The 18,787-nt window shown below is 36.3% G+C and overlaps 1 protein-coding gene across 1 annotated transcript in view; it reads right to left on the reverse strand.

The window, feature by feature from the left end:
* Positions 1-1,076: 1,076 nt before the first annotated feature.
* The window catches only part of LOC128014251 (POC1 centriolar protein homolog B), a gene marked incomplete at its 5' end in the record, with an annotated part of 34,536 nt that continues 16,825 nt past the window's right edge, over positions 1,077-18,787 (reverse strand). The window contains 2 exon segments of the mRNA XM_052597652.1: positions 1,077-1,643; positions 1,905-2,120. Coding sequence (XP_052453612.1) covers positions 1,506-1,643; positions 1,905-2,120 — 354 coding nt within the window.

Consider the following 18,787-nt stretch of genomic DNA (forward strand, 5'->3'; position numbering starts at 1 on the left):
GTTTTTTTTTTCCTTTGCAGGTGTCATTGCAGAAACAATATGAGAAAGCTCTTTTCCATTACTCCATCTTTATTCTTTTTTTCTTTTTTTTTTCTTGAACAAAAGGTCAGAGGGAATTTTCTCAAAGTACTCTGATTCAATGCCAACCACGCCTGGCTAACAGGAAGAAGTCCTAGTCCTCTGATGTCTGTTGGGGAGCTAAAGATAATGTTTACCTTCCCTTGCCTCATAAGCAAGCAACCACTTTACCATATGTGGGTCTTGCAAGAACCTGCATGTGCACAAATCCATAAACACGGTACATGCACAAGCAGGCAGCCTAACACAACTGCTTTTACACAGGCACACATGCATTCGTTTCGATTATCTTCTCTTTGTTCATGAGTTGGTTGCTCTAGCCCTTTTTTGGTGCCCCACCAGAGACAAAGGGCTTGTGTTATGCACAGAGAGGTCACAAGCACACCTGCAGTCTGTACGAGACACAGAGGAAGTGGTTAGAGAAGTTCAGCTGTAATTTGTAGCAACAACAACAGTCACATATTGCATTTTTTTGTTTATGACAAATTCTTTATGTATAATTTGAACCTTTTAATGAAAATGAAAAAGCATATATCCAATCAACCAGAGTGGTTTGTAACATCACAATCTGAATGGCTAAAATTGGCTTTTAATCATCTGTCCACTGTAATGGTAGACCCTAAAACTCAATGACTCTAGCACATATAGTTCATAAAGCATGCCAGCCACGTCTTTTTTTTCCTTTGGGAAACTGGTCTAAATTATTTGTTTTCACCACCATTTGGATGCATTGTTTTTATGTAAGCCTGTCAGGAAGAGTTTAGCAGAGCTGCCAAACAAAGAAAGATGCGGTATGCAAAAAAGCAAACAAGAACCGCTGGGCCTTCTGTCGATTGGCTCCCTGCTTCCGTCTGACCTCCACCCAGAGGAAAACCACAAGGCTGCGGCTGATTGAGAAAGAGTAAACAAGGCTGCAAGTGTCTCTGAGGACACTTACATGGCCTTACATGCACAAACCATTCATGCTGCCTGGGACTTAATCACACCAGAGACTGTAATTCATTCATAATGGTCTATATTTACATAATACATGTGATGCAGCAGACACAACCCAATCCTGATACTGTAAAAATCTGTGCATGTTTGTCTGTTCTATCAGTCTCTTTCCTGATGTCTTGCTTGCAGCTGTCAAAACATGACCGGGATGTTGTCTTAGCTGCAGCTGTCCTCTTAACATGACTTTTGGGTGAGAATGCTGTATGACCCCTCAAATCCCCTCAAGCCCCTCCCTTACCCTGCTTTGTGTCTTTTCATCTTGTGTCCTTTTTTTTTTTTTTTTGCATTGTTAAGTCCAATGTTCTTACTCGGAATGACACAGCTGGAAGTCTTTAAGCTTAAAGAATAAAAAAAGAGGGATTTGGCATGTCCTCTACTGCAGGCCAGAGGAAGTTACCACTGAAGTGAGGACCACCGTGGTTGGGTATCCATCACACAGACGGACCCTCGGCTTCCTCGTCTGACCCATCCACTTGCTGCCTCTGTTGCAGAAGCAGGACCTGGTTGTCCAAGCATGTCCTCAATTTGTCTTCAGTCAGAGTAAGTCGCTCCTCGAGGACGGCAACCGTCTGAGAGAAAGGAATCAACAGTTAAAGTTGTGGTCACAGTTCATGGCCAAAAAGGTCCACTGTTTATTGTCAATAGTGAAGCTTTCAATGCAGTTTCAATGCAGTCAGTACAGTTAAATCTGCATAGAGATCTTTCACCCTTACACAAAATTCAAGATTTAAATGACTGGATTTGACTAGAAAAACAAACTACATCTGATCTTATTTGCACTGTAGATCTAGAAAAGCAGAACTAAGATGGTGTTCAGAAAAGTGGTTCACCTGGGTCAGGATGTCCAACTGCTGCACAATGTTCTCCAGAGTGCTAGTAATGCTCGATGGGATACCCGAACGCTCCTCTCTAGATGCTGTCATGCTGCCAGCAAACCTTTCTTCTTGGTCTTCATCCTCCTCTTCTCTGTGTCGCATACGAGTTCGAAATGGACCTGAGATGGGCTGTTCTCTGCCACTTGTTGCTCTGTCATGGCTTCTTACATCCTAAGGAATGAGGGCAACAAAATTTGAAAAAGATCTGTTATCATTTACTCATGATGGTCCAAATCTGTTTGACATTCTTTCTTCTGTGCCACACAAAAAGAGATGATTAGCAGAATGTCCCAGGGGCTATTTTAACAATAAACACATAAATGTAGGTCGCATTTTTGGTCTGATCCTCGTTCAAAGCTAGTTTATGGATTTTAAGGACTACTTTTAGCGCACTTTTCGGAGCTCAAAAACACTGGCCTCCAATCCAAGTTTTACCTTCAACTTTGATCTCCAAAACAATTTTTGGCCGAAACTGAATTATTATTATTATTATTATTATTATTATTATTATTTCAGTTTCAGGCTGAATATCTTCACTTGCCAATATTTCAATGCATGGTTGGTGATGATAGCTTCATAGGCAGCGTGCCGATGTATGATGCAGTAGTGCTTCAGGTGACACGAGTTTGATTCCCTCTCCGCAGACCTTTTCTGATCCAGTGCTGATTTTATTTTTCAGATTAACTGTGGTATCAACAGGAAATGTAGAAACCACATCAACATATTTTTTTTGCTAATAAGACCTGATAGAAACATGGAATCAGTACATGGGCCTCTGACCCGATCATGCATACAACCAAAATCCTGACCAGCTCCAGAAAAGACACACAAAATTATGAGAAGGAGGGAGGGTCATACATTCCTGCCCTAATGCAGGAAGAAAATCGATTGCAGCCCCTTACTTCCTGTGCAGTGTCCTGACTTCAAAACGCAGGCCTGAGAGACAGCATCATGCCCTAGGAAAGGAGGGGAGGAGGTGAACAAAGCTGTCAGTGTGTGGAAGGGTTCGTTCTGGGGTCCTCCAGCACCCACCAGCCACATCTGGGCAACATCTGCTAGCCTCGTTTACACGCTTCACGCTCAGACCTTGCTCACGCTATAAGCTCCAAACCTTGTATCTTCTTTTGTATATTCTGTAACCTTGTAGAAAACAGCACTTGGAAAATATTGTCTGTGCTAGTAGCAGTGACATGTCAATTGTAAAAATCAGTGGAAGGTGAGGGTCAACGTGTATTCATGACGTTAATGTTCAATCTCACATCTTTGGGACTAACTACGGATGGGAATCATAAAGGTTCTGGCTCAGATTCCTATGATTGGTCCCGCTTAATGGTTCCAGTAAAGTTGTTATAAAACGGAAGTAGTTATAAAGCTTTTGTTCTGTATTGTGATGTTCCTCTGAGTGCAGTGGATTATCGTAAAAAAGAAAAAGCGTAGGGTGGGATTTGGTTCCCACCGGTTGTTGATTGTATTTTGAAATGAGGTCGTAGCACTCAAAAATAGAAAAGCAGATGAATGTGCCACCAGAAAGAAGCTTATTGTTTTTACCAGAAGATCAAGTTATATTTTGATATAAAATTACGAGGTCATTTAAAAAAAAAAAAAAAAACACAGCACATTTTTTTTCACCACAAGATCATGCAATTACAAAGATAAGGTGGATTTTAATTTCATGCCGATTCCAACAATTCTGTTATTATTCAAAGAAAAACTATTTACATAGATTTCCTTGTATGGTTAAATTGTTCACAATAACAAACGTTTAGCAAATAGGGTGAATGTTCACTTTACGCTGACTTCAACGATAATTTTAGTACAAGTAAACATTAAATGTTTGAGCAAAATGCACTTTCATTGGCAAATAATCAAATAATCTAAATAAAAATTTTTAAAGATGCTTTTAGGTGACAAAAATGCTATCTAATAACTAGCCTTGATTATATATTAAGTCTTTGTCTAATATTTGTATAAATAATTATTTCATCAAAAGTAAAAGAAACAAAAAAATAATAACAATTAAAACAGTTGTATTATTTTAAATAAAATATTCCTGACAAAACTACTAATGTGCATCTTTAACTACAAACTGTCATAAGAACAACCAGTCAGTAGCTGTGTTTCCATTACCCTTCAAATTGTGCAAATGAAAATTGCGAATTGAAAATACGCCAAATGGAAACACGTCAAATTTGCACAAAATTCCATATATAGGAAAACATTTTATACGCTCACATGAGGTGGTTTTTAGGCAATTAAAAAAAAAAAGAATATTTTGCAAAACTGCAATGGAAACAGTTTTTTTTTTTATTTTATTTTTTTTTATCCACAGCTCACTTGGCATTAGTAAAAGTCACATGATCATTCTTTAATGTACTATAACCTCCAAGAAACACCTAATACATGGCTGCTCTCGAATATAAGGAGCCTTCCTTGAAGTTAATGCTTATTTAATGGACACATAATACTGCCTTACCAAAGCAGAAAGGTCAGATTTGGCTAAGTGTTTCTTCCTCAATGAGTTTTGGTTGGACAAGAAACTAGTCTGTGGTGAAGGGTGAATGAGTGACCTCTTCCTGATTGCTTCACCAGTTGCTATGACAACAGTGTATCTGTGGTTGCTCGCAAAGAGTTACACTACTTCTGTTCCCTTGGTGGCAGTGCAAGGGAATAGAAGAGAATGTGCACCGTATTAACATCTGTAGTGTCCAGTCGAAAACAATGTAGCAGTCTGAAATTTGAAGTGGGTACAGGTGGGTCATTACATTTTGTACATATTCAGCTCCGAGGCCAAAACTGAGGGTCTTTATGCCAGCGCAGATATAATTTATGTCAACAGGCTTACTGGCCACTAAGCAGGTACTTCACTAGGCCATTGGGAATATTTATGAGGTCCCTCAACAACACCGAAACCACCCCAACAACCCTTTGAAATATCACTTTGTTACTCAGTGAACACCCGGGAAATGGAGCATAATGACTGGATACTTGACAAGATCAGAGCAGCCGCTGAAGTCGTGTCTGGTCCGATGCTCATTAAGAAATGGGAAGACACCTTCTCAACGTTCTCCTCACAACAATATTGGCTCCTCATTAGCACTAATATTAGAACAATGTTTTCGTGCCAGTGAGTGAAATGTCAAATCGTCCTTCATTTGATGTAACCCAAGATTATCCTCAAGGATAAGCACTAAAAGTCCAAAAATGGTTCGATTTTATTTTTAAAAATCATATGCCTCCTCTCACTGCCACTAAGCCACTGACTGGTCTAGTCTTGTGACAGAAGATAGAAGATTTTCCTTGTCACAGGATGCCATGTAATATCATTAAAGTGAGCTGTCTTGTACAAGGTAATTTCATTGATATCAAAGGAGGCACTCTTTGACCTTCTAGCCTTTTCATATCCCTAAGTCATTTTCTTTACTCCTACTCCATCTCTCTTTCCTTTAACAGTCTTTCTGTGGATCAGAGTCTGGTTTCTGCCGTGTTAAGTATCTGCTAAAGGCTGGCTAATGGGGTTTAAGCTAGTATCTGGCACCAGTCGCTGGACGGATTACGTTTCATATTAGCGTGCACATGTCCTATGCTTCCTGCTCTATTAACATAGTCGATAGTATTAAAGTTGGGAAGGAAATGAAAGCTAAACTTACTTTTTTCTCTAGCACAGTTTGCGAGATTATCTGTGAATCTGAAACGGAACCTGAAATGCGCCTTGATAAGACTCTTAAGACTCTGAATTTAAAAAGAAAAAGAAATCATAGTTCACATTTAAAACCAATGCCTAAAAATGCTGTTGTTCAGTGTTTTTAAGTGAATATTTTTTTCCAGTGCTGATAATGAATAAACTGTTATTTTAAAAGAGCATAATATTAAAGATATTAAAAGACTGTTTTAATTTAAATGGAATTCTTAAACCTAATTTTTAAACCTAAAACCTCTCTTAATTCTCAATACAAATTATTTACAATTAATAAAAAATACACTTATATATTAAAATATAAATACACGCATTCAGGATATAGAAAGTAAAAAATGTATAATGTACATTGTACACTTTTAGAATATTATAAAGAATATTATTTGCAACTGCCTGTATATATATATAGACACACACACACGTTTAAGCTAGTGAATGATAAGCCGGTTTAAAATCACTGCACAGCTATGTCATGTTATCATATTTGCACATGTCCTATTTCAATGATTACGATGCCGGCTATTTTTGCAAGCCAACTCTAACACTTCTTTATGATACGGTGTATTTGACCCCTCATGCTGGCTGGACTAGTGGAAAAGTGAAACCAACACTTGTCACTTCTGAATGTAGGCCACATCCTGTCAGGGGACCGAGACCACAGCTGTCTGCAGCACCAAGAGCTTCACACAGGAGGTCAGGTGACGGGTGAAGCCCAAAGAGGACCCGCTTTTTCTTTGGTGTGCATCAGTGCTCAGGAAATGGGCTTTGAAACAGGTCTTTGTCCCTAAATGAGGAACACACACTTCCGAAATGAACACACACGTGCGCGTGTACACACAAACCCTGACCCTGGGCTTCAAAGGCAGAGCTGTTTGGTTAGACCTCCAGATGAAAAGATAGAAAACATAAAGCCGTACTGAAAGACTGGAATATCAGAGATGGCTCCCGCACGCTATGGTAGGGGAAGCAGACGCTTCCTTTTTCCCTCTCCGTCTGTTCTCGTATCAAACCACTTTTCACCCGCCCACACGTTGGCTTCAGGGTAGATAAATATCCTTTTCAGAGATACCACAAAACTGCAGCATTTTATAACCAGCTCTGTGACTAAGTGGTTATGTCACATTTCGATTGTGACTGAAGTGTACGCCCTCATCGAGAGAACACAACCAACCACTGCAATAAAACCTGCAGATCTCTGTCAGTACCCTCTCATCCGCTCTGCGTGCACAATGAGTGCCGATGCTGCCAGTGACCTGAAACCACTAACTGCCTAGTCCACAGGATATGATATAACTCGCTTATGCAAACCAGGCTGAACCTGCTTCATCAATCTGAAATAAAATAAATGGATTTAGAAACAATCAGACAGAATGATGCAATATCATTAAGGGATTCTTTGTAATTCATTGAATTAGAATTGAAAGCATGAATTTCACTGGTGGGGATCCCTCTTCAAAAATGGGGAAAGAGGGACGACGAATGCTGCATTCTGACCCAATTCGTATCGGAGGCACAGTTTTAGATCCCACAGACTGGATGAGTCATCAGGCGCGATTTTTCGCACACACACCTTAAATGATTCCAACCGCCCCAAAATCAGGTTGAAGGAATCACAAAACCAAAATGTATGGAAAGTGAAAATACCATGTCTATAAGGAAATACATGTTTTTCAGATATAATGGAGGGCATGTCTTTGTGGTGTTGGGTGACACTGACGTGAAGAAGGGCATTCATAAACAACAAAAGAACATCAATAACCAAATAAATTCTCTTAAAGGGTTAGTTCAGCCAAATAGGAAAATTCTATCATTAATTACTCACCCCCATGTTGTTTCACACCTGTAAGACCTTTGTTCATCATCGCAACACAAATTAAGATATTTTCTATGGTATCTGGAGCTGTCTGATCCTGCACAGACAGCAACGGAAATGAATCGTTCTCCCAAGTCCAGAAAGGTAGCAAGGAGATCTGTGAATTAATCCATGTGACATCAGTGGTTCATTTGCAATTATATGAAGCTACGAGAATACTTTGTACGCAAAAAAAAAGAAAACAACAATTTTAACAATTTGCCTCCTCTGCATCACCCTGGTGCCATTCTCAGCTGTGTATTTTTTTTCTTTTGCTCACAAATAGTATTCTCGTAGCTTCCTAATGATTACGGATGAACCAATAATATCACATGGATTAATTCACAGATCTCCATGCTACGTTTCTGGACTTGGGAACATTTCAGTTGCGTTGCTGTCTATGCAGGGTAAGACAGCTCCAGATTCCATCGAAAATATCGTAATTTGTGTTCCAATGATGAACGAAGGAAACGAGGGTGAGGGTGAGCAATTACAGAATATTAATATTTGGGTGACCTTACATTTTAAAGGTGTTGTATGTAGGATTGACACAGAGTGGTTGAACTAGGTATTGCAGTCCAAATTCAAAATATTGGAGAGGGTTTTTTTTCACCCGGCCCCTCCTCCTCAGACTTGATTCACATGCAGGTTACCAGATTAACGACTAACAAGATTGATCACACTTGATGATGGATGAAATTAAACGCGCTGTGTTTTCTGCCAACTGGCAACCTGGAGTGCCGAAATATAATTGGGCAAACCTGCAGTGGGCGGGTTTCACAAAGCAAAACAACTACAGAAATTTCGGCCCTATACGCACATTTTCAAAGGAGAAAAACTGACTGAAGCATTATTTTTCAGATAAACAAGTATTGTAATTTAGCATGATTCTTAAATATCTGCAAACATATTATGGTATTTTTATTCTTTAGTAGAGTCGAACATTTGCATACAGTGCCTTTAACAATAAAAAAAGTAATTATTACTGACAATAATATGTATATTTAAATGTATGTATATATATATATATATATATATATATATATATATATATATATATATATATATATTTACATTTTATTCAATTAGCTGACGCTTTTATCCAAAGCGACTTACAATTGCTACATGTCAGAGGTCACACGCCTCTGGAGCAACTAGGGGTTAAGTGTCTTGCTCAGGGACACATTGGTGTCTCACAGTGGATTCGAACCCGGGTCTCCCACACCACAGACGTGTGTCTTATCCACTGCGCTTTATATATATATATATATATATATATATATATATATATATATATATATATATATATATATATATATATATATAAATACATTATATACATTTTATACAATACCTTTTATTTATAAGTGTATTTATATTAGTAGTACATAGTATATTTGTAATATAGCAAAATATTGTGAAATATTACAATTTAAATTGTTTTCTGTGTGAATATGTTTTAATATGGAATTTATTGCTGTGAAGTATCATTACTCCAGTCTTCAGTGTCAAGTGGTCCTTCAGAAATTTTTGTAATCTGCTGATTTGCTGCTAAAGAATCTGATTATTATCAATGTTGAAAACAGATGCTTCATATTTTTGTGGAAGCTGTGAGATTTTTTCAGGATTCTTTAAAGAATAGAAAGTTCAAAACAACAGCATTTATTTGTGTTTACTGTCACTTCTGATGATGTATGAATAGTCTTTGACCCCAACGTTTTTACTGTTTTCCTTTGAAAGAATTAATACTTATACTTGCTCTAAGCCTGAGAATCCCTTTCAGCTTTATTTCCACAAAGAATTTGAAAAGTACAGTAAAGTGACCAAGCGTCCATCATTTTCCTATCCAGCATGTTCTACAGCATTCAAACACCTCTATTCATTTTACACTCAAGAGTCTGTGACTCACAGTGCTCAGCAGAGTCGTGATGGAAAAATTCAGCATTAAACAACCTTGCGAGTGAGACTGAAGTTTGTTGCGTGTCGCCTGAAACGCTTGTTTTGTCTGGGACCTGGCTCCTTTTTTGTTACAGTTTGTGCCCTGTTGCCTGGAATGCAGGCAAGGTTAAACATACAGGCTGCGTTGTAGGTGGTGGTGGTGTCAACTGAGGATGTGTAGGTGGAAATTTAGCCCCTCGGAGAAGGCAAAGATGAGTCACTGTGAGAAAACTGAAGGTTAAGTCTTGAAGGTGCAGTTTATGCACTATTTTAATTTGGCATAACAAAAACACAAACTGAAATTCATTTACTATCCTCGGGTAAAATGCCACTGTAGGAGTGGATAAAAATACAGACTTTGCATGACACAGTCAGCCTCAGTGTTTGGAAAATAAAGCTAGCGAAACTATAAATGATCCTTTAGACAAAGTAGCTGGGTACAGTACAACCTAGGGGTGGGCAATATGATCAAAATATTATACCACGACATGAGTAATTGTATTTACAGCAACAATATAACAATGTAGTTACTTTTGATTTAAATAAGGACTTTATGAAATAATTTTTTTTGATACCATAGAAATTTCATGATTCATGCTAGTGTCATTATCACAAAAAGACTAATACTATCCTAAATTAAAAAGAAAACAAAAGCTCAAGCTCAATGAAGACAAATAAACTGTCACTGTATTCTTCACTGTGTGTTATAACACTTATATATCTTTGCCGTTTTTGATTGCTTCCACTGTCCTCATTTGTAAGTTGCTTTGGATAATAGCGTCTGCTTAATAAATTAATAAATGTAAATATATATTGATATTTAAATACATTTATTTATAATATATAATCAAATAAATATATTTTTTCTTATTAAACTGTTGCAACACTGTCAATGCTACATACTCAATGTAATAAAGAGTATAAGCAGAAGAAAAAGCAGAAAGTCGCAAAGGCAGTGTAAAGTTTAAACTCTACAGCCTAAATATAATCCACAGCAGAGCAAAGTGTGTGTTTGGCTCAGGTCAGCTCACTTTGGTACTGCTCATAGCAGATACAAATTGATGCTCATTGTGGCAGCCGTAATGTTTCAGAGCAGGAAACCATTAACATGGCATTACGCGGCGGATGGAGGGAAGGAAATTAAATTTGGCTGTCTTTGAGTAACTGATGTCACAGTTCTCCCTGTGGGAAATTGATTATAACTGCCTTCCGCTGGCTAAGAGCCCCATGGATGTGGGTCATGCAGGAATGGTGAGCTTGAGTCTGAATGATTCGTTCACTAAAAAGTCTGATTCAGATCTCAAATTCAATCTAGTTGCAACAGATTGCAGTTATCTGGACAATGATATTTTTTTTTAATCGCGATTAATCGCATGATTGTCTGCAATTAATCACACTGTTATGCACAAAACTAATAATGCATTCAAAAGTAGTGTACTGTGCACTTTTTTCATTTAAAAGTACTGCTATATGAACAAAAGTGCAATAACATTTGATTTGCAAACACTAATTAAATAAGGTGCTGTTTTACAGCAGTATTCCTTTTACATAGTAGCAGTTAAAATATTTCTTGTAAATCTTAACTTATAACATTAATGTAATTAAATTAAATATAAAACAAGCTATTTGTCACTGCCAGGACATTAACGTTTTTATAGAAAATATTTTATAGTTTGTTATAGAAAAACAAGTTATGCTCCGAGTCCAGAGCCTCGATCATAACATTATAACAGGCATCTTCCGATTAGAGACCTGCACGAGCGCGGGACCCATCGTAGCAGAGTGTGGTGCAGGACAACACTTGATGGGTGGGTGCAGGAGAATAATTAGGGTGTGCTCACACTAGGCAATCTTAACCCCCCAAAGTCTGGCTTGTTTGACTAGTGTGATCGTTCCATTCAGCAGTCCCTGGCTCGGTTGGAAGAGGTGGGCAAGAGCGCAGTTCAGTTATATATAGATCAGTGAGTGTGAGCGCTAACCATGCCGGAGTGCAGATCTTCTGATACGTGGTGCATGATTGCGTGAATATTTCTGAGCAGCAAAAGCGATAGACGTGTAAAACAGTATATTGTGAGAGGGCCGTGTGTTACCGTGTCCCATATGACTCAAAATAATAAACCACAAAGTTAACAGCAAGCTCTTTTCTGCTGTCTTCACGTGCTATCGGAAACTTCCTATTTACCATTTATGAAGTAATGATTACGAGAATGCTGCATTATTTTCTGTTAAAAAGAACAGTGGACAGTGGTTTGTGAATGCTGATGCTAAGCCTAAATAATTTGATCAGGAGCATCCTCTCCTGTGACCCATGATTTGTTTGTATGTGCATTCAGAGCCAGTGAGCAATGAACTTTCAATAATAAAAAAAAACTGTGATAAAAATGTGTTAACTTGCCCTGCCCTACAATTAATACTTCAGTCTGTTTCTCACGCAAAGCTACTGTAAGGCTTAAGAAGACTTGGAAAAAAATGCCACAAGAGTTGCACAGACTGCTTTTGTGATAAATTTAACTTCCTACTTTCCTCCCTGTAGCGTCTATCTTTTGCAGTCTGCCTAGAAGTCAAAGAGGAAGAAGGGAAAAGGAAGTCATGGTAACAAAGCTAGAGAAAAATCGCACATACAAGAAAAAAATCCTTATATAATTTATTGTAGTTTATTATATGGAGTCATATCACCTCAGTGAAAAAATATGGCCTGTGCTGTCTTGTTTTCCTCCTCCTCATTTACTGTCCTCTCTATAATATCATTATCATTAAAGGTGCTGTAGGGAACTTTTGTAAAAAAAAATATTTTTTACATATTTAGTAAACCTGTCATTATGTCCTGACAGTAGAATATGAGACAGATAATCTTTGAAAAAAATCAAGCTCCTCTGGCTCCTCCCAGTGGGCCTATTGCCATTTGCAGAAAGTCATGCGCTCCTGGTAAAAAATAACCAATCAGAGCTGCGGTCCGTAACTTTGTTTGTGTTCAAAATGTAGAAAAATGTATATAATAAGCAGGTACACCATGAATCAATTTTCCAAACAGTGTTTTTTGCTTGTCCTGAATCACTAGGGTGCACCTATAATAAGTGTTTATATTCGGACTATTTTAGATTGCTTTGGGGATACCGCGGCGGAGTAACCCAGTACCTTTGTGATTCTTCATAGACATAAACAGAGAGAAGTAGTTCCGGCTACGATGTCCTTCCGCAAGACGCAAGCAGTTCTGTTTATTAACCGCTAGAGCGTCAAAAGTTCCCTACCGCAGCTTTAACTGGCCAAATAGCGGCAAAGAAAAAAAAAGCTGTCTCTGCCAATATAGTTTTGACCTTACGTAGTCATTCACCTACATTTACTTCAATACTCAGGGACTTCAACACTTCACACTAAAAAGCAGTAGCCAAATTGATACCAATAACCAAACCATTCATAGAAAAATATAGGTTATATAAGCAAACGCATTCTGATAACCATAGCACATATCAGCCTGCATAAGCAATAGGTGAAATAAAAGAAAAAGCCAAAGTTCAATAGTATTGTAAACTGAAACCTGCAAAAAAAAAAAAAAAAGAGCACGAAAGCATCGTGCTTACAATGCACAACCCTACTGATCGTACAGCCAATGATTAACACCAGGGTCAACAGCCCACTGCCTGGAAAAGCTTTGCTATCAGCAGGAGATATCACGCAGCCAACTGACACCTCATTGAGACGTGTTGGATCCAGTGCTCATTGGCAAACTGTTCACACCGAAAGAGAGAGAGTCCACATCCTCTCTTCTGCTTTTTGTGGCCTCACAATCAAACACTGTTTTATGTGTGAGAGAAAAAAGATACGAAAACACTCGCACAAGGTTAAATGAGAACACGATGTCCTACCATGCTGTAAAAATGTTTGACACAAAAAGGCGGTGTGCTGAACATGTGGCACATTGTGCAAACATAAGTGACAGTGGGAGATCTAATGGTGTTAATCGCCCTTCCGGTAAAAAATCGTATAGAAGCCAGAGGCTGATTGTCAAACTTTATGATGAAAGTGGCCAATATTATTTAATATGGCCTGGTCGTGACAAAATACGCTTCCATGTTCAGGCTAAATTATGGCCAATATACCATATCTTAAATGTAAACAAAAAAAAAATGTAACAAATAATAAATGTAATTAATTAAACATTATACAATTTTACAAAAAATCATGCATAAAATCTCTAATTTATATCTCATATATATAGCTTTATATTTACACTTTTTTGAGAATTTTGAGTACTAGAATCGGGAAAGGTCCTAGAGCCGGGATTCGAACTCGGGATGCCCGTAGTGCAATGGCGCTATATGACGGTGCACTGCCCACGAGGCTATTGCTGACAAAAAAACTTTTTTTTTTTTTTTTTTTATAAATTTTAAACAATTATTATTATATAAAACAAGCAACAAATTTGAACAATTTTTATCGTGATGTCTAAAAAAACAGAGCTAATAGCACAATATGCTGCAAATGAATAATTATTTTACTAAAAGTTATCATTGGCATGTGTAATTCATCATATTTTTATTTTGTACCTTTGTCCCACCCTGTCACTATCCTCACTGCACTTCCACTTATTTTCAGGTGCAGTCAGCACTTCTGTTTCCAATCTCACCCCTCCTCTTCTCTTTCTTCCTCTCTCTTCATTAGCCACTTCTGCTTTAATTTTTAACTCTCTTGCTCAACTTCGGCTGTGCACAGCTGCAGCTAAGCCAGAGCCAGAATACTGTGGATTTTCCATTTAAGAATGGGATACAGTGAAAAAAGTGTCTGGTCCAAAGCCTGTGGATTCTGGACTGATCCAAATGCATATTAGCTACAACAGAAAACTGCGATTAGTAAGGCAAGAACCGCAGTTCATGAAGACAAGACGTGATGGTGCTGAAATGAGGAGTTGGCGTCACCTCAATTGCTGTCAAATGTGAACTCACAAGAACTACTGCTGTGAAGTAGAATGCTGAACACTAAAATGGGAAGTAGATTGGGAAGGGAACAGAAGCTGAGTGGCAGTAGCCCTGGTGTTTAAGGTGCACTGGATAATTGAAAAGTGGTGTGGCAGTTACTGGTGTCAAAAGACCTGCTTTGAAATGCTGCAGATATTCTCTCAATCCAAGTACAAAATGGAGTGCAACTCCAAGTATGCTTAAGATTTGTAAATGATCTGACCTGAGCCTCATCATCTTTATTTTCTGTTATAGGAATATAATAGCTGTTTTTCAAATGATCAACAATAAATATCTTTACCATCCTGCCACCTACCACAATTTGATAAATAATAATGTAACTAAATAAAACCGACAGTTATACATATAATTTTAATATATATTAATATTAAATGACCTGGAATAAATGTATATTTCGAATATATAATATATATATATATATATATATATATAACGTGTGTGTGTGTGTGTGTGTGTGTATATATATATATATATATATATATATATATATATATATAGACACTCATAAATACAATTTGATAATAAATGTAAAGTATTAAAACTGATTTTTTTTTATATTCATATTTTATATTTTTATCTTATACTTTTTGCATTTTTATATGATATTTATATTATTATAATATATAAAATACAATTCCTTATAATATATTTACTTCAAAAATATTAATATAAATTTAAAAAATGATATTCAGAAAGGAAAATCTTTTTTCTTGAAAAATAAATTAAACTGTTCAATGCTATATAATTTTCATATTTACTATGGACTATAAAAACTGTTTTTGCACTTTGTCGCCTGCTTGTTTTTCTGCTCCCTGCTGAGTGTAATACTGGCAGGCGGACTGTGTCCCTCGCAGGAGTCTGATGTGCGTCTTTTCGTATCATTAACCTATTTTAAATCCGCTTTCAAAGAATTAGGCAGTTTTTTAAATATTTACCCCTCTCTGCAACACATGCCAAATGACGCACTCAGCTGGCATGGAAGAAAATCATTTCCGCATTACAGTGCTTAATACACAAAACAAATAAACAGAACCGGTCAGAACATAAAACGGCCTAACTATGAGCCAGTAATGAATACCAACTGTTGTATTTAATCTGCAAATCAGTGGATCAAAAAATTTGAACATACAAGTCTCCCTTATTTTGAATCATTTTTCTGAATTGGAACATGAATCTCTCACTAATCCATGCTTACAAGCTCTCAGCACTGCAGCAAATAGAGCGGCCCGAGTGAAAGTTCAGCCACTTGATTGACAGCTGCAGCAGCAGGTGGTGTGGGGTCCAGCTGAGCTTCTGCCCTTCACCAAGCTCTGCCAGGGAGTCTCAGCCTCAGCATGCTGCCTCTCAACTCCTCCATTACTCGCTAAACTGGACAGACAGAACCTTCACGTTAAATCAGCCTGAGATCAACAGGACCTGGCTGTTCCTATTACCCACTTAGAAACATGGTTTCAAAATGCGGATTCAAATCGTATCCATTTTAATGACACTTCCTTGTCAAATACCTTATTTTAGCCAAGTTATAGAACAGAGTGAATCTTTTGTGAAAAAAGATATCCCAGAAAGTGCAACAAGACATTGGCACCAATAGGCTTCTGGGCAGTGTGCTGACATATAGCACTGTTGCACTACGGCCGTCCTGAGTCCGAATCCCAGCTTATGGACCTTTCCCGATCCTCTACCCACTTCACCTCCTGTCGTTACTCAACTGCCCTATCAAAGTAACAGATAAAATCTTTCATCTTAAAATAAATTTTGCTTATCTACCTTATTCCTAAATGTGGAAGTAGGTCTATGGGCGAGATTTACAGTTCATTGGCCTCTGTTGAGAAATAACGCAAAGAATATCAATGTACAAATGGCGGTGCCTATTTTTATGGGAATACGGTCGATAAATAAACTTTTCTTTGGTTCTATACTAACTTTTATCAATAATAAAATTGATTATTATCCAAAGGAACAGTGGATGGACCCAAATTAAATTTCTGGCCATCACAGATAAATTGATAATTAATTTTATGGCAGACAACTGATAAATGGCTTTAAATTAAATTAAACACTTTTTTTTGGTCTAAATAAATAAAAATACACTAAATTCAAATCACTAGTAAACAAATCATTCATTTTAAATTACGCAACTGAATCGTTTGTATTATATTAAATTATTTACATTCTATTTAAATAATAATAATAAAAATATTATTATTATTATAATTATTAATAATATTATTGATTAATAATAGATTCTTTAGCATTTTAAATTATTGAGGACTTAACGATTACTATTATTAATATATTTATTAAGATTATTTCTACATTAAAAATACAAAACAATATAGATTTAATATTTGATATTCAATTTGAGATTATATTTAATATTCTGGGACTGGTTGAAGGCTACATTTAACAGCATTAATAAATTATTAAAGATTAATTAAATTTTTAAACATTAAAGAGATCAATTAAAGAGATTAACTGCTGTTAAATAATGGCAAATTAAATTGAAATTTTAAGTTTATTAGAGTATTTCTCTATTACCCAAGCATACGTGCAAAATTAAAACTCATTGGAAATCAATACAGCATGTGTCTCCAGATGCACAGTGTGTGGATGCTCTCACGTTCCCTGTGCCACTGTAGAAATGAGGCATTGATGCGCATGTGGAGTGATGATATCGGGAACGAGGAGTCTCGGAGTACTGTCACCATGTGAAAAGGCCACAGGCTCTTGAGTGAGGCATCTCCATAGGTCAACCCCATAAAGCACAATATCAAGGCTCCCCTGCGCTTCTTCTCATCTGAGCCGGCAGAGGTGGCAGATTACTGAGAAGAGCTTCCTGTTGCTTTAAATAGGTATGACCTCTGCAATTCAAATTGAAAATGTAAAACTACAGGTGCACTCTTTCACTTGTTGTGTGGTGTTTGTGTGTGGTTTGCCATGTAAGAATCAAATAATGATATAAAAATTTCAGCATGAATGGAAAATCTAGGATATTCACTGTAGACATTGCTTTCGGTGATCAATCGAGGGCCTCTAGCATCTAGTCTCACTATAGCTCAGTCTTCCACTAGGGTTATCTGTCTGGCTGTAAGGTGATGCAAGGTTTTGCTCAAGCAGCACGAGCGAGAACAACAGACAGTGAAAGCTTTGCATTCTAGTTCAAGCCGATTAAGCTAAACGCAGAAAAATCACGCCTGTATTGGCCTTTTTCTTTGTAAATTCCCATGATTTGTTTCCTCTGAAAACCTATTAGTCCCAACCCGACAGCTTTAGAGAAGTCTGCTAAAACTTTAGGCCTCAAAAGGCCTGTGCACTCCATTCATTTTACATTAAAAGCTAAAGACTCACATCTTGGTTTCAAATGTAGCTGATGAACAGAAATTAAATTACATTTATACATTAAAAAAACTAAATGACTAATTCCGATTATATAGACTTAAAAAACTAATGGTAGCAACAATTGCTATTGGTCGAATGTGAATACTCAGACAACAGTTTTAGATTCAGAATCTGTTAACAACTAATATATATAAATTACTTTAGGAATGCTACTTTTTTCTTTTTTAGAATTCCTCCACTTTTATAATTACTTATTTAATTTATTATTTGCTTTCATCTAATAAACCCTTAAAGTTAATCTCTAAACAGTAATAAATTAAGCAATGTTAAATGTGATTTTTAAATATACATGTTATATATAATTATATATATAATTTCTTTTTTATTGAAATACATTTTCAAATAAAGATGAAGATATTTTATTTTTATTATTATTGTAGAAGATGGAATAATAATGTAAATATGTGAAGTATAATATTTATATATTATTGATTATTTTAATCAGTAGTAATAATATATAAATATATAAGTATTATATATTGTTAGTATTTATATATTATTGTTGTTTTTATTAATACAATTAGAAGTAGAGATAATAATAATAATTATAATAATAATAATAATAATAATAGAAATGTAATATTATCTGGAATAACAATAATGCATTTGAATTATTATATATTGTTATTTATATATTATTGTTATTAATATAACTAGTAGTAGCAATAATAATAGATTAATGATCATATATTTTAAGTATTATATATTACTATATATATTTTAATTATTGATGTTAATATAATATAATAATATATTATTATTAGAAGTATTAGTAACAACAATAATAATAATAATCATAATCATAATAAAAATATACATTTCCCATTAGTGGCCATACAAATTGATATGTATCATACGGGACAAAATTCTGCACTCCTAAAATGAAAGAACACAGGCCAAGAACAAACAGTGTCATCTAAAATAGGATGGAATCCCATTTTTCCAGGGCTAAAGAGGATGTTAAATGTGACACTTAAGCTCA

This window comes from Carassius gibelio, chromosome B25 (genome assembly GCF_023724105.1).
Source record: "Carassius gibelio isolate Cgi1373 ecotype wild population from Czech Republic chromosome B25, carGib1.2-hapl.c, whole genome shotgun sequence".
Classification (NCBI taxonomy): Eukaryota; Metazoa; Chordata; class Actinopteri; order Cypriniformes; family Cyprinidae; genus Carassius; species Carassius gibelio.